Consider the following 21,915-nt stretch of genomic DNA (forward strand, 5'->3'; position numbering starts at 1 on the left):
ACCGCCCCCGAGGACGCATAAACAACCTGTCGGTCCTACGGCACCTCGGGTCAATGCATCGAATCGGCGGCTGGGCTTCGGAGAGAGATGGACATCAGCGAGCTCTTCGCCAGCTGTAGGAAGGGAGAACTCTCCAGAGTGCGGTGAGGATCGGGGGCGGGTATGAACTGTCAGCGGCTGAGGACGGTGTCGGGGGGATAGGCCGGGTCCATGGCCCGGATCAGTGACAGAAAGGGAGCGGGGACGGATTGCCTGGAGATGGTGGACTGGTGGGTCAGGGGCCAGAATGGCCGGGGGGGTGGGGTGATTGGTCGGCCTGTCGGAGGCGAGAGGTTGGGGGGGGGATTGACTGTGTGGCGAGGGGAGGGGTTGATTGAGTGAACTGGGTTGAGGGGTGGGCGATTGATTGGTCGACCTGTGAAGAGGAGTGGGTGGGATTGATTGGGCGGCCTGGGGCAAGGGAAGGGATTGATTGCCAATAGTCCTGGGTCGTATTTTAGAGTAGGTGACAAGTTACGGGGCTCCTGTATAATTGGTGGTGGTTGTTCATCCTCTCCAACGATGACAGTAAACCTATGCAAGAGAGTTTTTCAACTGGGAACGCTGTTGCACTGGGGTAGATCCACTCTCTTGACCTAGGAAATCCGAGTGCAGTGGTAATAGTAGTCATCCTAAACCAGGGTCTTCCTTCGTTGCAATAGGGGACCATGACTACTTCTATGCCTTGCCAAGCCCTTTGTTCTGCACAAAGCATTGCAGATTGGACATGACAAGCCTCTTCACTAGTGGTTCTATCCCTCCCTGGACACCCCCTACACCCGCTTAATGCTTACATTGCACTGCCCATGTCCCAGCCACTGGGGACTTCCCATCAAGTTTGTTCATTGACTGAACCAACCTACTTGAGATACTGGCACTATTGGCAGAGTTCAGAGAATGGTTTCACTTGACGAGTGTGAGGGTGTAACACGTACTACCTGCAAGGATGATGGTGGCAAAAATATCACCATAGGCAGGATTTTAATGACTATTTGGGTGCTACAAAAAACAAGTCATCATCATCATCGTGTGCTGTGACATGATGTGGGTGATCATGGTCTTCCATCTGTCTTTAGTTGCCTGTGGAGAAGAGACCCCCCTTCACACTGTTCTCCCTCTCTCTTTCCATGACCATGATTGTTCTTGGCAAATTTTTCTCAGAAGTGGTTTGCCATTGCCTTCTGCTGGGCAGTGTCTTTCCCAAATAAGTGACCCCAGGCATCATCATCAATACTGTTCAGAGATTGTCTGCCTGGCGTCCATGGTCGCATCAGCAGGACTTGTAAATGCTCCAGCTGCTCACATGACCTGCTCCCATGGTTTCACGTGACCCTGGTCGGGGGTGGGGGAGGCTAGGCAGGTGCTACATCTTACCCAAAGGTGACCTGCAGGCTACAGAGGGAAGGAATACTTTACACCTCCTTTGGTAGAGGCATACCTCCACCCCACCATAAAATTGGTGAATTGGTTTAGTATTGTTCAATGCACCAAGGTCTGGCCTTCTCCTTTGGCTTAGTTACTAAGCCCGGCAGAACTGTTTCTACTGACAGGAGAAGGGGCAAAGGCGGATTATTGGCATCTTAAAACCAGGTTATTCAGGCAGATGAGGCTCATCAGCTGTGGTTGCAGCTCATCTAGGAGAAGGAAAACTCTGATCTCAAATCTCCCTGGCCTTCTGTCATGGGAAGGGCTTTGGGTGTAAACCCTGAGGAAAAATCCAAAGCTGGAGTCCCTAAAGCAGTCCTACCTTGAGTTCAACACTGTCCTGCAACTCCTGTGACGCCGCTGGGGCAAACTGTATCATTCTCTGCCGTTCCTCCGATTCATCAGCTGCGTGGAAGGGGTGGGAGGGAAGCCCACTACATGGGCAACAGCTTGCTCTCCATCTGGTACTGCCCTGGCTTGCATAGCATGTAGACAGCTGGGATGCAATATCCATGGTCGACCATGACCAACACAAGGCTTCACTACCAAGGTACAGTTAAAAAGTTGTCTTGCACAACATTCATGCGGTTTTTTTTAGTACAACAGTGCATCAAGGCAGAACAAGGGAAAGCAATAACAATAACAGAGTAAGGAGTTACAGTTACTGTGGAAATGTGGAAATGTAGTGCAGGCAACTTCAAAGCGCAAGACCAACTAGAGCTGGATTGTGTGACCTAAACTTTATATTGTACTAGAGGACCAATCAATAGTCTTGGAACAGTGGGATAGAAGCTGTCTGTGAACCTGGTGATACATACTTCCAAGCTTTTGTATCTTTTGCTCAATGGGAGAGGGAAAAAGAAACCATTCTCAAAACCCCCAAACACCACTACTTTATAATTTCCTGTTAGTCTTTTGCTGCTTTATGCAGATACAATCAATGTATATAAGCTATCTTATGAATTTATATTTATTGTGTTTTTATTATTATGTTCTTTAGTGTGATTTTTTTTGGACTGCATTGGATCCAGAATAACAATTATTTCATTCTCCTTTACACTTGTGTTCTGGAAATGACATTAAACAATCTTGAATTTTGAAATCATATAGACGAGAAATGGGAATTGGCATTTATGCAAAGTTGGCTGCCAAATACAAAATGGACCAAGTAGTCTCCTTCTCTATTTACTCTGCTTGCTGAGAATCATATACAAGCACATTACTTGTTTCTGTTTAGCTCCTGAATATCAGCAGCAATACCAGACAATAGGAGCAGAATTGGGCCACTTGGCCATTTGGGAATGCTTTGTCATTCCATCAAGGCTGATTTATTTTCCCCCTTAACCTCATTCTCCTGCCTTCTCCCTGTAACTTTTGACACCTTACTGATCAGGAACCTATCCACCTCTGATTTAAATATACCCAATGACTTGGTCTCCACAGCTGTCCGTGGCAATGAATTCTACAGATTCACTACCCTCTGGCTAAAGAAATTATTTTTCAGCTCCTTCCTAAAGGGACACCCCTATAGTCCAAGGTTGTGCCCTCTGGTCCTCTACTCTCCCACCCTTGGTAGCATCCTCTCCATGTGTACTCTCTCTGTGCCTTTCAATGTTCAGTAGGTTTCGATGAGATCCCCTCTCATTCTTCTAAACTCCAGCGAGTGCAAGCCCAGAGCCGTCAAATGCTCTTCACACATTGTGAAGCTTATACGAACCTTTCCAGAGTGTTTCAGGAATGGGGCTTGTTTCACACCCATCTCCCTCTCCATTTTGGACAGCCAAGATCTACCCTTTGGATTCTGCTGGGGAAAATGTGGGGGAATGGGGAACCCAAGCAGCAAGATCAAAGTATTGAGTCTGGAGTTGGGGTGTAATGTTGAAGCTGTAGAAGACTTTGAGGCTTAATTTGGAGTATTGTGTGCAGTTTTGGTCACTTATTTACAGGAAAGATGTAAATAAGATTGAAAGATGACAGAGGAATTTTACAAGGATGTTGTCAGGAGTTATAAGGGAAGATTGAGTAGGTTAGAACTTCATTTCCTAGAACATAGAGGATTGAAGGAAGATTTGACAGAGGTATACAAAATTATGAGGGGTGTAGATAGGATAAATGCAAGCAGGCTTTTTCCACTGAAGTTGGCTGAGACTACTAGAGGTCTTGGGTCAAGGGTGAAAGGTGAAATGTTTAAAGGGAACACGAGGGGAAACTTCTTCACTCAGAGGGAAGTGAGTGTGTGGAATGAGCTGCCAGCACAAGTGGTGGATGCAATTTTGATTTCAACGTTTAGAGAAATGTGGATAATTACATGGATAGTAGAGATATGGAAGGCTGTGGTTCAGTGAGGTCAAAGGGACTCGGCAGTTTAAATGGCTTGGCATGGACTAGATGGGCTGAAGGGCCCTTTTCTATGACTCTATGCAGCAGACCTATACCAGGGATGTTCATATCAGCAAAATTATTTGTGAGTAAACCGTTGAATCATTAAATTGTGATCAATGTCTCGGTAGTACCAGTGCCTGAAGTAGGTAGTGAAAGTAGGGAAACAGGTTGTTTACTAGGACCTGAGCTAGTGGCATTATAACAGCTAACAACAACTGTTGGATGGGCAAACTGTGGAAGCCTGGTTTAATTTGGGTGATTGCTGGACTAATTGGCTTTAATAGTAAAAATATCTTAAACTGCATGCAGATTCTCCCATTCCATTTCACCATCAATTAGAATCCAAGTTTGTCACAGAAGTTCAGTCATTTGTAATTTTAGTTAGAGGAAAACAGAATGTGCCTAGTTGTGATTGAAGTTTATCCACTCTAGTTCAGAGACTGGATGGTTGTCAAGTACCTTCTCTACCTCCTTCCTGATGGTAATGGCAAGAAGAGGGCATGGCCAGGATGATGAAGAACCTTGATGGATGCTGTTTTCTTGTGGCAGCGCTCCTTGTAGATGTGCTCAGTGGTGGGGAAGGCTTTTCCTGTGATGGACTGGGCTGTGCCCACCACATTGTAGACTTTTCTGTCCCTGGGCTTTGGTGTTTCCATACCAGGATGTGATGAATCAAGGTTCCAGTGCACAAATTGCAAATGTTAGCAGAGAGGTCTAATACGTGGCTAGAGAAAGCAACATGTTGGCCTTTATTGCTGGGGAACTTTCGATACATTTGTGCAAGGTATTAGTGGGGTCACATTTGGAAAACTGAACAGTGTTAGACCTCTTGTCCAAAAAAAGGATATTGTAACATTGAATCGCCTTTGGACAGACCCATTGAGCTAATTTCTGGGATAACAGCATCATCTTACCAAGAGAAGTTGAACATTTTGAGCCTTTATTCCTAATTTAGAGAAATGAGGTGACCTTCAAACATCACATCTTAAGTAAGTTTGAGGTGGTCTTGAGATGTTTCCACTAATGGGCAAGTAATGAAGAAGGGAACATAGCAATAAATGAAAAATGAGAAATAACTTCTTTGGAATTTTCTGCCCCCAAGGGTAGTGAAGGCCATATTTGTATATATTTAAAATGGAGATTGATCTGGATGCTGGCACAGAAGAGGAGTTGAAGCCAGTATAGAGTGGTTGGGCATGTTTGAGAGGCCTGGTGGCCTATTCCTTCTTCTGTTTCCCCCCCCCCCTTCCTTCATCCAGAATGCTGTGGAAAAATATTAGGAGAGTGATACTTCGCTCAAAGAGCCGGTACATACAAATTAATTTGAGTACAGAACTTGGTGAGATAGTAAGAACTATTCTTAACTTGTGCAAATAAATAAAATAGAAAAACACTGAGGAAGTACCCGCCTTATTTGCGAGTAAAACAGCCTGTTGAGCAAGACTTCTGTAATTTCTGATTGGTTGTTTACTTGACTCAAAGCAAAGATGACATTTAAAATTTCAAAGCAAGTTTATTATCAAAGTATGTATGTGCCACTATATACAGCCCTGAGATTCATTTTCCTGCACGCACTCACAGTAGAACAAAGAAATATAATAGAATAAAAACCATACACAATGACTGACAAACAACACGTGCAAAAGACAAACTGTGCAAATATAAAATAGTGATGATAGTAATAAGTAAATAAATTGAGAACACAAGTTGAAGAGTATTTGAAAGTACATCCATTGATTATGGAATCAGTTCAGCATTGAGCTGAGTAAAGTTATCCACGCTGGTTCAGGAGCCTGATGGTTGAGGGGTAATAACTATTTTTGAACTTAGTGTGGTGTGGGACCCAAGGCTCACAACACCAGGTTCATCCTGTTTGGGTATCATTCTTTTCTAGTAGGGATTTGGAGGAATTCAGTGCAGGAAAATACAAATCCTGAGTACTTGGTCACAAAGCTATAATCATTAAGAAAGTGGATCGTGACTGTAAAGCTCCAAAATAATTTATGAAGATCAGTCAGTAATGCAGCTTAGTGTCTCAGGAGGGTGAAAGGGCCCCTTGAAAATGTTAGCATTTCCCCCCCCCTTTAAAGTCAAAGTCAAGTTTCTTGTCATATATTCAGGTACATGCATGCGCAGATGCAATGAAAAGCTTACTTGCAGCAGAATCACTGGCAATTAGCCTCAGATAAATAGCATTCACAAGAGAAACGAAGAAAATGATACGGTTTTTAACAAGAAAGAATAAATTAGAACAAAAAAGTTTTTCTTTTAGTACAAAGTGGTCAGTGTTGCTAAACTGTAGTGATTAAAAAAGGACCCAAATGCTGGCAAGTGCAACCAGTTTGGATGGACCATTTTGGTTGGCATGGGTTATTTGGGCCAAAGAGCCCATTTCTGTCCTGTATAACTCAGTGAAAGAATTCTTCCTTATATTCTGTCTAAACCAGATACACCACATTAGACCTACACTATAGGAAAGGTTTCCTATTGTCTACCCTAGCTATGCCCATCATAATTTTGTATGCCTTTATCAGGCTTTCCTGTGGTGTTTTTCCACAGTATCCAGGTGACTCCAAACCACCGTTCTATCTGATGCATTCATGAAGAGCCCCATTGTTTGTTGTCTGTCATTGGAAGTCTATGTGCATGCTCTTTAGTTGTGTTGGATGAGAAATGAGTTTCCTTGGTCAAAGTCACGTGAACTCACAACATCTCATTAGCCAAGAATGCACAGCAGCATCTATACTTTGAGGAGATTGAGGCATGCAAAGCTCTCCACCCCTAACAACTTTCTACAGGAGCACTATGGAGTCTCTTGTCCAGCTGCATCATTGTGTGGTAGAGGCTGTAAGGCATCGGACGCCAGACCCTACAGAGGACAGTAAAAACTGCCAAGAGGATCACTGGGGTCTCCCTACCCCATTTGTGAGATTAACCAGAAGTGTTGCAAACAAAGGGCCCCAAGCACTGTTGAGGATCCCTACCATCCATCCCATAATCTCTTTGGCCTGCTGCCATCAGGAAGGAGATACATGAGCATCAGGACTAGGCCTGCCAGGTGGGGAAGAGCTTCTTCCCTCCAGCTTTAAAATAATGAATACCCAATATCCTGCTACCGCACTAGGACAGAGCCGTTTATGGTTTACCTGTGCTGTGCACTACATGCATTTTGCATTATATTTTATTAACGCATGGTATATTTTGGTTTATGTGCTCTGTGTGATACACATTTTGTGGGTGCACTGTGGTCCGGACATGGACACACGTCCAGTCAGATGACCATAAACTTGAACTTGTAAACTTAATCAAAGTTAGTTGTTGTTTGAAACTAGCTGAGAGCTGGCTTTCATCATATGGGCATTGCGTACAAAAGTTGGGAGGTCAATGTATGACTGAACAGGGCATTGGGGAGGTTGAGTATTGAGTTATTTTGCAGATGTTATTAAAGAGTGCGGATAAGATTTGCAAGGTGTTGCCAAGGGAGTTATAGTGAGAGGTTAGACAGCTTAAGTATTTATTTATTTATTTATTTTAAAAGCGGCTAGGAGAGGAGAGAGAATTGATTTTGTAGAGGTGCACAAAATTGTGGAGTGGCATAGATGGGATGAATGCACTCAATGTCTCTCCTCCCCCACCCCCCCGTGTTCAAGGACTAGATGGAATAGGTTTCAGATGAGAGGGGGAAGATTTAATAGCAACTTGAGGGGCAACTTTGTTGTTACAAAAGGGTGATGTATACATGGAATGAGCTGCCCGAGGAAGCCGATGAAGCAGGTACAATAACAATTCTTAAAAGGCAGTTGGATAAGTAGATGTTTTGGAAAGGTTTAGAAGGTGTTGGATTAGACGGTTCAATTGTTATTTTCTTTGTGCTTAACCTGATAGCATTTTTATAACTACTTATATATATGTAGCTATTTAGTATGTTTCCTAGTGGTCACTATGTATAGTGCATATAAAATGTATTCACCCCCATTGGAATTTTCATATTTTATTGTTTTACAACATTAAAATCATAGTGGATTTAATTTGGCTTTTTTTGACACTGATCAACAGAAAAGACGTGTCAAAGTGAAAACAAATTTCTTCAAATTGGTGTAAATTTATTACAATTATTCAATACAATATAATTGATTGCATAATTACTCACCCCCTTCAGGTCAGTATGTAGTAGATGCACCTTTGGCAGCAATTACAGCCTTGAGTCTGTGTGGATAGATCTTTATCAGCTTTGCACATCTGGACACTGCAATTTTTCCCCATTCTTCTTGCAAAGCTGCTCAAGCTCTGTCAGATTGCATGGGGATCTTGAATGAAGAGCCATTTTCAAGTCCAGCCACAAATTTTCAATTGGATTGAGGTCTGGACTGGACTTGGCCACTCCAAGACATTAACTTAGCCGTTTTTAAGCCATTCCTGTGTAGCTTTGGCTTTATGCTTGGGAGTCATTGTCTTGCCGGAAAAGAAATCTTCTAAGTCACAGTTCTCTTGCAGACTGCATCAAGCTTTCCTCCACAATTTTCCTGTATTCTGCTACATTCATTTTGCCCTCTACCTTCCAGGGCCTGCTGCAGTGAAGCATCCCTACAGCACGATGCAGCCACCACCATGCTTCACAGTAGGGATGTTGTGTTTTTGATGATGTGCAGTGTTTGGCTTTCACCAGACATAACATTTAGTCTGATGGCCAAGCAGCTCAATTTTGGTTTCATCAGACCATAGAACCTTCTTCCAGTTGACTTCAGAGTCTCCCACATGCCTTCTGGCAAACTCCAACCGAGATTTCATCAGAGCTTTTTTCCAAACAGTGGCTTTCGCTTTGTCACTCTGCCATAAAGCTGCGACTGGTGAAGCACCCAGGCAACAGTTGTCTGCACAGTCTCTCACATCTCAGCCACTGAAGCTTGTAACTCCTCCAGAGTTGTCATAGGTCTCTTGGTGACCTCCCTCAGTAATCCCCATCTTGCACAGTTACTCAGTTTTCAAGGATTGCCTGCCTCAGGCGGATTTACAGCTGTGCCATATTCTTTCCATAGCTTGATGATTGACTTAACTGTACTCAAAGAGATATTCAGCAACTTGGGAAATTTTCTTGTATCCACCTTCTGATGTGCTTTCAAATAACCTTTTCACAGAGTTGCTTAGAGTGTTCTTTTGTCTTTGTGGTGTAGTTTTTGCCAGGATACTAACTCAGCAGCAGTTTAACCTTCCAGATACGGGTGTATTTTTACCACAATCAATTGAAACACCCTGACTGCACACAGGTGATCTCTATTTAACTAATTATGTGACTTCTAAAACCAATTGGCCGCACCAGTGATGATTTGGTGTGTCATATTAAAGGGGGTGAATACCTATGCAATCAATTACTTTGTGTTTTATATTTGTAATTCATTTAGATCATTTTGTAGAGATCTGATTTAAGTTTGACACAAAAGGGTCTTTTCTGCTGATCATTGTCAAAAAGAGCCAAATAAAATCCACTGTGATTCAATGTTGTAAAACAATAAAACATGAAAACTTCCAAGGGGAGTCAATACTTGTTATAGTTACTATTCATGTGGTTATTCAGTTATTGGTTATATTGGTTACACTTGTATGATTTTGGAAAGTTCTAGAAGCATCTCTGTTGTTGTTGAATAAGAGGTGTCTGATTGGTTGACTTGCCTCCAAATTTGAATGGAATGGTTCTTATCTGTAGGTATAAAAAGAGCTGACCATGTAGCGACACCATTATCTTTTGCTTCTTCTCCCCTTCTACTACTAGCCTCTACCTCTGGCTGATTTTCAATTTTCTTTGTTATGTTAACACTTAATAAGTGCTGCAAAGCAACAAGATTTTTGCCTCTTTCCTTACTTCCAAAGGGACCTTAGATTAAAAACATCAGACACTAACAAAGGTTAGGGGCTGAATGTGGGCAAATGAGATTAGTTTGGGTGGGTCTGTGTGTTTGGCATGGATCAGTTGAGCCGAAGGGCCTGTTTCCATGCAGTATAATTAACTGAAAATGTGCTAATTGTAATAAAGAGGAAATTGCATGATGCTATTGAAATGTTGATTTCAATGTCCTGTATTACATCTGAAATATTTACTGAATAAAGTGTTTTTAAAATTCTATTGTTGATTCTATTTCAAGAACAGCATGTTCTGCCTGGTGCTCTGGCCAGTAATTATGTCAGATGATATTAGAACAAATTATCGCCTTTTTTTGGGGGGGAGGGTAACTTCCTGTGACATTACAAGTGACTGTTTCAAAGGAGTTTTTGATCACTGTAGAGCAATGTAGAAAAAAATGCAAGCCTGCTTCCTCTTTTCTTAGAGGAAAGGGATTCTGCTGTTACTATCTGATGTAAATGTGGTTATCTCTTGATATTTAATGGGATTTGAGAGAAGGATTTCTATTGAGCTTGCACCATGAATGTTGCTTTACTTCATAAATTGATATTTCAGAAGTTTATGTTAAAATATTGGGTCCAGGTTTTGGAGGTAAGTGTTTCTTGCCTCACCTCCACATTTGGATTACTGCAAACTGTCCTGGCCGACCTGCTATAGGAAATACGCCACTAAACTGGAGAGGCTGCAGAAATTATTTACAATGATAATATTGGGGCTGGGGGGGGCAGGTTTGATTACAAGGAGGGATTAGTGTATGGGCCCTTTTGCTTTGCTGGTTCGGCTCAGCATTGTGGGCTGAATGGCCTGTTCCTGTGCTGTACTTGATTATGTTCTATGAGAGACTGGATAGGCTAGGACTGGAGGCTGAGAGTTAGGAGTCATAAAACACTGCAGCATAGAAACAGGCCCTTTGGCCCATCTAGTCCATGCCAAACTAAATTGCCTAGTCCCATTGCCCTCCATATCCTTTTCATCCATGCCCCTATCCACATTTCTCTTAAATATTGAAATCCACCACTTCTGCTGGCAGCTCGTCCCATACTCTCATCACCCTCGGAGTGAAGTTCCCCCTCATGTTCCCCTTAAATATTTCACCTTTCACTAGGGGTTCCCAACATGGACCCCTTGCTTAATAGTATTGGTGTATGGCATAAAAAAGATTGGGAACCCCTGATTTTTCCACTCTTAACCCATGACCCGTAGTTCTGGTCTCACCCAACCTTAGTGGAAAAATCCTGCTTGCATTTACTCTGTCTATACCTCTCATAATTTTGTATACCTCTATCAAATCTCCCCTCATTCTGTTAGGCTCCAGGGAGTAAAGTCCTTAACTATTAACATTTTTCCCTGTAACTCGGATCATCGGGTCCTGGCAACATTCTTGGAACTTTCTCTGCACTCTTTCATTCTTACTGATATGCTTCCTGTGAGTAGGTGACCAGGAGTATTGTACACAGTACTTCATATTAGACATTACCAACATCTTATACAACTTCAACATAACTCCTGGACAATACTTTTAATTCTGAAGGCCAATGAACCAGAAGCACTCCTTATGATGCTATCTACCTGTGATGCCACTGGAAGTCCTGGTTTGTCCTCCCAAAGTGCAACACCTCACATTTGTCTGCATTAAATTCCATCTGGCATTTTTCAGCCCATTTTTCCAGCTGGTCCAGATCCCACTGCAAGCTGTGATAATCTTCCTCGCTATCCACTGCACCTCCAGTCTTGGTGTCATCCATAAAATTGCAGATCCAGTTATCATTCAGATTGTTGATATAGATAACAAACAACAATGGACCCAGCATTGATCCCTGTGGCACACCACTATCTCCAATCAGGGATGCGACCATCTACTACCACTGTCTGATTTTTCCTGCGAAGCTAATGTCTAATCTAATTTACTACCTAGGCCTGAATGCCAAGCTACTGAACCTTATTGACCAACCTCCCATGCAGGACCTTGTCAAAGGCCTTGCTAAAATCCAGGTAGACAACATCCACTGCCTTGCCTTCATCAACTTTCCTGGTAATTTCCTTGAAAAACTCTATAAGGATGGTTTGACATGACCTTCCATGCTTAAAACCAAGTGACTATCCCTAATCAGTCCCCGTCTATACAAATACTTATATATCTAGACCCTTAGACTAACTCCCATAACTTAGCCACTACTGATGTCAGACTCACCAGCCTATAATTTCCCAATTTATTCTTAGCGTCTTTCTTAAACAACAGAACAGCATGAGCTATCCTCTACTCCTTGTCTAGCATCTCACCCATGGCTAAGGATGTTTTAAATGCCTCTGCAATTTCTACACTATCCTCCCACAAAGTCCCAGAGATTTGTCAGGCCCTGGGGATTTATCCACCCTAACTTCCCTCAAAATAGCAAACACTTGCTCCTCTGTAATCTGTATACAGTCCATGATCTCACTGCTGCTTTGCCTCACTTCTGTCTATTCTGTCCCCTGAGTAATTACAGATGCCAAAACATTCCATTTAATATCTCCCCCATGTCTTTCAGTTCCATGCATAGATGATCACTCTGATCTTCAAGAGGAGCATTTTGTTCCTTGCTGTCCATTTGCTCTTAATATCTGTATATCTGTAGAAGCCCTTGGGGATCTCCTTCATCTTGTCTGCTAGAGCAACCTCATGCCTTCTTTTTAACCCTCATGATTTCCTCCTTCAATGTTCTCTTGCATTTCTAATCCAACTGAACTACATCATTTGTTCCCTTTAGACTTTATATGAATTCCAGATGACAGCTTACTGATTATTTTTTAAAATGAGGCCTCATCCTAAATATGTGACCTCTGAAACAGTTTCCCTTTGTCGACTTGATCACATTTTCTTTTCACAACGAAAGTTATATTCAAATGCATTGGGGATTCATACTTTCTGTTTATGTAGTGGAGCTATGGGAACATAATTGGTTGGGAAACTGACGCTGAAGTGTTTCAGCAGCCGTTTTCCCTCTGGGTTTTGTGCAGTGTACTTCATCTTCTCATTGACCTGACGCAGGGGTGTCTGGCCCTTTTTCCAGAAGCCTTGGTCCTGATGGATGAGAGGTTTATCGATAATTCTCTGTCCACAGCCTCCTTGTCAAACCAACCTATCATTGATACTGTTTTGTAAATTACCCAGGGAGCAGGAAAACTCTGTTCTGAGAAGTAGCAGTGGTTAACTTACAATAAACAGATTGTAGTAATTCTGCAGCCACAATCATGAATTATAACGATGGTAGGGTATTTAAAGTCTGTGACTAAGATCCTTTGGCCATTATTTGTATTTGTTTAGGTATGAATCTTGGTGGCGCGAAGTGAAAGGGGAAGAGATAAATACAGAAAATTGTAACAACAAAGCATTAAGCGTGCATTTAATACTTATTTAGCTCTGTGCTTTGCATATAATCAGTTTACATGGTGGTAAAATTTTATCCTACTGTTGTGTATTAAAGATATATTAGTTACCATATTTTGCTACAGTTCTATAGGTATTCCAGTTGTATGTCATACACTTACAAAACATTTCCATTTTGCTAAATGTAATTGAACGTAGCATCCTCGAGTACAGTTGAAATGTTATTTATTGTTGTCGATAGTTCCTTGGCCATGAAACCACAGCGCCATCAATGAACCATTGCTTGCATCTTGTCTCTCAACAGCCACACTAAAGGACTGTTGCTGGCTGCAGGGCTGCATGTGTGGTTCAAGCTGTGGTTGGTTGCACCCTACATTTTTTCTGTATTATATGTTACGGGTTTTTAGGACCTTGTTACCTCTTAAATAAAATAAAAGAGACTTTATACAGTTGCTGCTGTCCATGTCCTTCACAGTCAGTGATCTAGATTTGAAGTGTTACTTACATACTTGGGCCTTTAACTCCCAGTGGAGTACTTACTGGCCATTGATGACCTCCCGTCCCCATCGACCTCTGAAGTCGATGGTATGGTTGGAGTTCATCTATGCTGCTGCAAACCATTGTATCTGCTGTACAGGGGACTGGCCGATACAGCTTCACCAGAGCCCTGTTGGCCAGCCTTACCCGTTTCCACCTCTCACGACAGGAATGTAGGGTTGGACTTTGAGGGGCAGATTTGAAGTGTGCTTACTTTTATAATGTATACAAATACAGTTCAAACACATTAAGCTTTCACAAACAGCCAATACATTAATTATCAAATACTCTATTTTTGTATTGTAGTTTGGCAACTATTTGTCAGGGTACTTGAGCGAATGCCCATCTCATTTTTGAAATATATTTCCAGGAGACCTTTACACCTGCCTGTGAGTGTAGATGGTTTAATATCACATTCAAAAGATGACAGTTTTGATAAGGGAGTGCTTCTTTTGTACTGTGTCATAGAGCCATCAAATCATTCAGAATAGAAATCTGCCCTTTGCCCAAGCCTATCCATACCATTTATCAAATGTACATTAACACTTATATCATTTTTACTTTTCCTTGGCACATAGCCTTCATTTGCCTCACTGAGTTACATGCTTGTCAAGATATTTCAATCAACACACATCAAAGTTGCTGGTGAACGCAGCAGGCCAGGCAGCATCTCTAGGAAGAGGTACAGTTGACGTTTCAGGCCGAGACCCTTCTTCAGGACTAACTGAAGGAAGAGCTAGTAAGAGATTTGAAAGTGGGAGGGGGAGGGGGAGATCCAAAATGATAGGAGAAGACAGGAGGGGGAGGGATGGAGCCAAGAGCTGGACAGTTGATTGGCAAAAGGGATATGAGAGGATCATGGGACAGGAGGCCTAGGGAGAAAGAAAAGGCGGGGGGGAACCCCAGAGGATGGGCAAGGGGTATAGTGAGAGGGACAGAGGGAGAAAAAGGAGAGAGAGAGAAAAAAAATAATGTGTGTATATAAATAAATAACGGATGGGGTACGGGGGGGGAGGTGGGGCATTAGCAGAAGTTTTATAAATAAATAACGGATGGGGTACGATATAAATAAATAATGGATGGGGTAAGATATTTCAATGTTGTGTCTCATCATCTCTGGGTGAAAATATTCTTCCTCATATCCCCTTCAAACTTCCTGGCCCTTAGCTTAAATCTGTGGCTTTTGGTTTTAGATATCTCTGCTAATGTAGAGTCATGGACCAGCATCTGGTCCGTACTGAAGATATTTAAACTGCATATTCCCATTGACCTGCACCAGGAACGGTCGTGAAATTCATTGTCAATACATACAGTACAGTACAATGCAATACATAATAATAGAAAAAAAGTGATTTACATGTAAGTATATTTATAAATAAAATAGTTAAATAAGTAATGCAAAACTAAAATAAAAGAGTAGCAAGGTATTGTTCATGGGTTCAATGTCCATTCAGAAATTTGATGATGGGGGGAAGAAGCTGTTCCTGAATTGTTGAGTGTGTGCTTCAGGCTTTTGTACTTCCTTCCTGATGGTAGCAATAAGAACAAGACATGACCTGGGTGATGGGGGTCCTTAATAATGGACGCTGCCTTTCTGAGGCATTGCTCCTTGAAGATGTCCTGGATCCTATGGAGGCTAGTGCCTATGATGGAGCTGACTGAGTTTACAACTCTCAGCAGGTTATTTTGATCCTATGCAGTAGCCACCCCCCCCCCTACCATACCATATGGTGATGTAGCCAATTTGAATGCTCTCCATGGTACATCTGTAGAAATTAGTGAGTGTCTCTGGAAAAGTTTCTTTCTATTTATTCTCTCTTATGCTGCTCATAATTCTGTTTACCTCAATCAGATCTTCCCTTAGCCTCATCCACAATAAGGAGAACAAACACATTATGTTGACTCCTTATAATTCTAATTCCTCACCCCAGGCAACATCCCAGCCACTCTGCTCTGTATCCTCGTTAGCACAATTACATCCTTCCTAACGAGTGGTGACTAGAACTGCGCGCAGTACTCCAATTGGGGGCGGCATGATATTGTAGTGGTTAACACAGCACTTTACGGTACCAGTGACTGGGTTCAATTCCCGCCGCTGCCTGTAAGGAATCAGAATCAGGTTTAATATCACTGGCATATGTCATGAAATTAGCAGCAGCAGTACATTGCAATACATGATAATATAGAAAAATGTAAGTACGTTAAGTATATATGTGTATATGAAATTGTTAAATTAAAAATAGTGCAAAAACAGGAATAATATATATAAAAAAGTGAAGTGCTGTTCATGGATTCAGGAGACATTTAGGAATTGAATGGCAAAGGGGAAGAAGCTGTTCCTGAATCGCTGAGTTTGTATGTTCTCCCCGTGACTATGTGGGTTTCCTCTGGGTGCTCAGGTTTCTTCCCACTGTCCAAAGCTGTACTAGATGATAGATTAATTGGTCATTGTAAATTGTCCTGTGATTAGGCTAGGATTAAATCAGGGGTTGCTGGGCTGAGTGGCTCGAGGGTCTGGAAGGGCCTATTCTGCGCTGTATCCCAATAAATAAATAAAACTCTCCAGTGATTTATACAATTGTACCATAACCCCTCAGCTCTTGTGTTCTGTGCCTGACAAGTGAAGGCAAATGTCCTGAGTGGCTTCTTAACCATTTTATCTACCTGTGCTGCAACTTTCAGAGATCCTTGGACGTATATACCAAGGTATCGCCGTTCTTCAGTATTCATTTGGGCCTACACTCATTGTCTATGTACCAGCTTATGTAGTGTTGTGGATAGCATAACGCTATTATAGTGCTAGTGACCCAGGTTCAACTGTGCCGGTGTTTGTAAGGAATTCGTGTGTTCTCCTTGTGACCACGTTTGTTTCCTCCGGGTGCTCCATTTTCTTCCCATGTTGCAAAGAGTTTGTAGGTTAATTGGTCATCTGGGTGTAATTGGGTGGCTGAGGCTTGTTGGGCTGGAAGGACCTGTTACTGTGCTGTATCGCTAAACAAATAAATTATTAATCATCCTAACGTGCATGAGCTCACCTCTGAAGGATTACTTTTCATTCTGCCGTCTCACTGCCTACCCTCCCAACTGATCAATATCATCATGTTCATTATCAATAAATCCACCAACTTCAGGTCATCTGCAAACATAGCTCCTATATTTACATCCAAACAGTTAGGTTTCCAACTCCCGTCCCTGTGGAACACTTCTGTGGAAAACCAAACCATCAGCCAAACCAAGCCAATTTTGGATCCAATTTCACCCTGTATCCCGTGGTTACTAACCTTTTGCATAAGTTACCAAGATATGGTCTTGTCAAAGGCTATATGCAAGTCTACATGAAACAAGCACACTCATTAATATCTCTTCCAAAAACTCAGTCAGTTGGCAAAGCAGGGTCTCCCATGCCATCATTGATTAATCACTTGCTTTCCACCTTTAGATTAATTCTGACCCTCAAAATTTCCTTACCACTGAAATTTTTGACAGTGGCATGATATTTGCTGTCTTCCAATCCACTGAGACCTGCCCAGATACAGAGAATTTTCGTAAATGATCACAAACGCCGTTTTAGAAAAGATATTAACAGAGCTTTACTTTTTTTTTCCAGCTATCTGGTTGAACAAAGGGATGTGGAATTAAATGTAAAAGATAAGTGGGACAGTACCCCATTGTAAGTACACTTCCTATCTACAAAAGTTTACTTGAGGCTCTGTTTCTGTTATAATTTTTCCAACTCTTACATTGTAAATTCCTAAATCCAGACTTACAACAGATGCTGCCTGTGTGTGCGTCACGCTGTAATTGCATCTTTCCTCCTTTTGCTATTCTGTTTATCTCAGCAATTTGCCTAACTGGTTTCTAGGTCAGCCTTATTGTGCTGTATCTAAGTGTCTGCACTTCAAAATTCAAAGTAAACTTATTATCAAAGTCAACATATACAACTCTGAGATTTATTTTCTTCACAATAAATGCAAAGAAACACACAATTACAAAATAAATAATAATAATAATAATAATAAATATTGAGAAAATTAAATGAAGAGTCCACAGTTCAGTGTTGGGGTGAGTGAAGTTATCCCCTCTTTTTCAAGAGCCTGAAGATTGAGGGGTAATAACTGTTCCTGAACCTATGAGTCCTGAGGCTTCTGTACTCCTTCCTGATGACAGCGGAGTGAAAAGTAGGGGTCCCTGATGATGGATGCTGCTTTCCTGTGACAGTGCTCCATGTGGGTGTGCTCAGTGGTGGGGAGGCCTTTACCTGTGATGGACTGGGTGTATCCACTACTTTTTGTAGGCTTCTCTGTTCAATGGTACTGGTGTTTCCATGCTAGGCTGTGATGCAACCAGTCAATATACAGTATTCTCCACTGCACATCTAAAGAAGTTTGTCAAAGTTTTAGATGACATACCATTTCCATAAGACATAGGAGCAGAATTAGGCCATCTGGCCCATCGATTCTGCTCTGTCATTCAATCATGGCTGATCGTTTTATTTTAATCTCCTCCTCAACCCCAGTTCCTGGCCTTCTCCCTGTAATCTTTGATGTCATGTCCAATTAAGAACAATACAGGAAGCACTTGTGAGAAAGGGAATAAGTTGACGTGATAATAGTGTTACTTTCAATCAATCAAGCTGTTTGTTTGATATTGGTGTTGAATGCCTTTTTAAGCTTTAAAAGGACATATTATTTTTGCATTGATGCTGACGGTTTGATTAGTATTTACTGTGCCATCTTGTGGATTTGTGCAAAGTACTAGATGGTTTCACTGTCTTTGGCATTGTGCGAAAGCCTGTTGCAGAGGATATGCTGGAACATGTTGTAAGCATGTGCAATCAAACCAAGGAAATGTTTGAAAGTTTCAAAGCTAAATGGACTGTATAAGAAAACTGTATAAGAAAACTTCTAGTGTACATTTAAACATTGAATAATAACTGCAGCTGTACACGTGACAAATTTTGCAGTTTGATTTTAGCTAGACCGTAAGAAAATTCAAAGTAAATTTATTATCAAAGTACAAATATGCCACCATATACTATCCTGAGGTATATTTTCTTGTAGCATTCACAGTAGATACAAAGGCACACAAAAGGATCAATGAAAAACTGCACACAATGTCTGATAAGCAACCATAGTGCAAAAAAAGACAAACAATGCAAATACAAAAACAATTATATTGGGAACATGAGTCGTAGAGTCCTTGAAAGTGAGTACATAGGTTGTGGAGCCAGTTCAGAGTTGAGGTGAGTGAAGTTATCTACACTGGTTCAGGAACCTAGTGGTTGAAGGGTAATAATTGTTCTTAAACCTGGTGGTGTGGGACCTGAGGCTCCTGTACCTCCTTCCTGAAGGCAGCAGAGAGAAAAGAGCATAAGACATAGCAGCAGCGTTAGCCTATCCAGCCCACCGAGTCTGCTCCTCTATTCAATCACGGCTAATTTATTTTCACTCTCAACCCCTGGATCTCAACCACTCTCGACACCTTGACTAATCAAGAATCTATCAACCTCTGCTTCAAATATACTCAACGACTTGGCCTCCACAGCTGTCTATGGCAATAAGTTCCACAGATTCACCACCCTTCTGATTAAAGAGCAGGTCTAAGATTTACTTATGAGTGCTTTCCTTAATGGTTGTGAGTCTTAACTGCCAAAAAATCAGCAGATTTTAAAACTTCAGCCGAGGAATATAAACAAGCTGCTGAAGCCTAATCTGATAATAACCAGGCTTGAGGAGGTAGTGGTGAGCAGTATTCTTGAGTAGCTGCAGTTCCTTTCTGAGGTACAAAGAGGTACAGTGTGGACTCAGGCACCTCATCCACACCACCTATCAACCAGCATTTACACTAATCCTACTTTAATTCCATTTTGTTCTCCGTACACTCTCACCAACTTCCCCCAGATTCTTCAGTGGATCTGTACACTAGAGCTGCTGGCAGCCTACCAATCTGTAGCTCTTTGGCATGTGCAAGAAATCCCAGGCAGTGTGTGTAAACTTAACACAGGCAGCACTGCTGGTCAAGATTGAACCCTTGTGGCTGGAGCAGTTCCTCTACAAGCTGTGCCATTTGCTGTCCTACCTCCTTCTGCTGAAAAGCTCCCATCTTGCTATTGAGCAGGGCCTTCTGAGAAAAAGGAACAATGCTTTATCTCTGGGTTAGAATATTGTGCAACTTGGAGGAGCAGATATAGGGGACAGTGTTCCCTTGTGTCTGCTGTTGCATTTTTGGTGATAGAGATCAGTGGTTTGAGAGATGCTGTCAGAATAGTTCCTGTGAGTAAGTACAGAGAGTTTTGTAAGATTCTAATTCACATTGATTTATCATATGTGTTGGGCACGTGGCCAAGTGGTTAAGGTGTTCGTCTAGTGATCTGAAGGTCGCTAGTTCAAGCCTCAGCTGTGGCAGTGTGTTTGTGCCCTTGAGCAAGGCACTTAACCACACATTGCTCTAGTGTCTGTGCGAGGAGTGGTGCCCCACACAGACTTCCAATCTGTGCCTTGTAAGGCCTGAAAATGCCCGACGCTGGCCTCTCATGGTCTGAATCGATGTTCCCTCCCCTCTCTATCACGTGTACATTGAAATGTCATCTCAATGCAGTCACCTGTATTAATAACCAACACAACCTAAGGATATGCTAGGGGTGTCACCACATATTCCGGCACCAACATGGCATGTCCATCAAAGTAAATTTTATTATCAAAGTATATATACTTTATGTCACCATATACAAACTTGAGATTCATTTTTTTGTGGACAGACTTAACAAATCTATAGAACAGTAAGTATAGCAAAACCAGTGAAAGACTGCCCAACTAGGGTATTCAACCAGAGTGTAGAAGACAACAAACTGTGCAAATACAAAAATAAAAAGGAAACAATAATATCAGTCAGCAAAAGGCAGTGGGTGAAAAGAGCTACCTTTCAGTCAGGTCCGTGTTCAAGATTTAAAAGCAGAGCTTCATGCCAGTTTTCTCTGAGTTGGACAATCCACAACAGGGAGCGCGTTTCAGAGCCACCTTTTAATCAGGACAGTGATGGAGATTTTAAAGGTGGAGTTTCACAGCAACTTATGAAAAAGAGCTTTGACCAGCGACCAATGGCAATTTAGGAGTGATTAACAAGAGCAAATTAAAGGAAACAGTGGCAAGCACAGTGGCCATTGTCTGAGCGGACAGTCAGGGTGGTCATCTTGAGACTTTAGCTCTTTGAGGCTTCAGCGAAGTGAGACTTCAGTTAGAGAAAGCAGAAGGAAAGCTCTAGGTTATTTTTTTTCCCTTCCAGCCCAATGAGCCCATGCCACCTATGTGACCAATTAACCTACGAACAGGTACGTTTGGACTGTGAGAGGAAACCGGAGCACCCAGAGGAAACCCACATGGTCATGGGGAGAACGTACAAACTCCTTACAGACAGCGGCGGGAATTGAACCTGGGTTGCTGTTATTATAATAGTGTTATGCTAACCACTACAGTACTGTGCCGTCTCCATTTTTTTAACTTCTGTGTAACAGTAACCAGGTAATGTGATTTAATGATCTACCTCATTTAGTTTGTTTGCAGTGCCACACAACATTCTGGAGCTTATCTTTAGTGTGAAGATACAATTTCACCTCCACAAGGACTAAGATGGTCACTTCTATCAATGCTATTATGAAACCAATTTTTGCACAACTAAAGTAAAAACTTGATAATCCTTAGGAATTTGATAATGCTGGGCTACATTGGATAAAACCCACTTTTAATACTTCTAGAGAGCCAGTGTGAAACTTTGGGATTTCCAAACAATCAGTTTGTGGATTATTGAAGTCTTACTGTATACAAACAGAATGGCTTCCTCTGCTCTTGCAAACATGATGCTCTTATCGAGTCATATAAAAGTACAACACAGGAAGGCCTTTTGGCCCATCTAGCCCATGCTAACCATTTAAACTATCTAGTGCCATTGGCCTGCACCTGGACCATAGCCATCCATAGCCTTACTATCCATGTATTTATCCAAACTTCTCTTATACATTGAAATCAAGCTTGCATCCACCATGTGTGCTAACAGCTTGTTCCACACTCTCACCACCCTCTGAGTGAAGAAGTTTCCCTTCATATTCATCTTAAACTTTTCACCTTTCACCCTCAACCCTTGTCCTCTAATTGTAGAATTGGGCTGTATACCCTGGAGTTCTGGAGAATGCCGCGGGGGGGAATCTCATAGAAACATTCAGAATGTTAAAAGGCCTGAACATATTAGATTTGGTAAAGTTACTTTCCATGGTAGG

The 21,915-nt window shown here is 41.9% G+C and overlaps 1 protein-coding gene across 4 annotated transcripts in view; it reads left to right on the forward strand.

Annotated features, from left to right (window-relative positions):
• Window positions 1-21,915, forward strand: part of abtb1 (ankyrin repeat and BTB (POZ) domain containing 1) — an 89,448-nt gene continuing 67,533 nt past the window's right edge. For 2 of the 4 annotated variants that reach the window (XM_063068238.1, XM_063068236.1), the window contains exons 1-2: window positions 1-143; window positions 17,254-17,316. In XM_063068238.1, coding sequence (XP_062924308.1) covers window positions 88-143; window positions 17,254-17,316 — 119 coding nt within the window. In that variant the 5' untranslated portion in view covers window positions 1-87. Of the gene's footprint in view, window positions 144-17,253; window positions 17,317-21,915 lie in introns of those variants that run through there. The other 2 variants (XM_063068237.1, XM_063068239.1) reach the window with 2 other exon arrangements.

Source organism: Mobula hypostoma, chromosome 15 (assembly GCF_963921235.1).
Source record: "Mobula hypostoma chromosome 15, sMobHyp1.1, whole genome shotgun sequence".
NCBI classification, from domain to species: Eukaryota; Metazoa; Chordata; class Chondrichthyes; order Myliobatiformes; family Myliobatidae; genus Mobula; species Mobula hypostoma.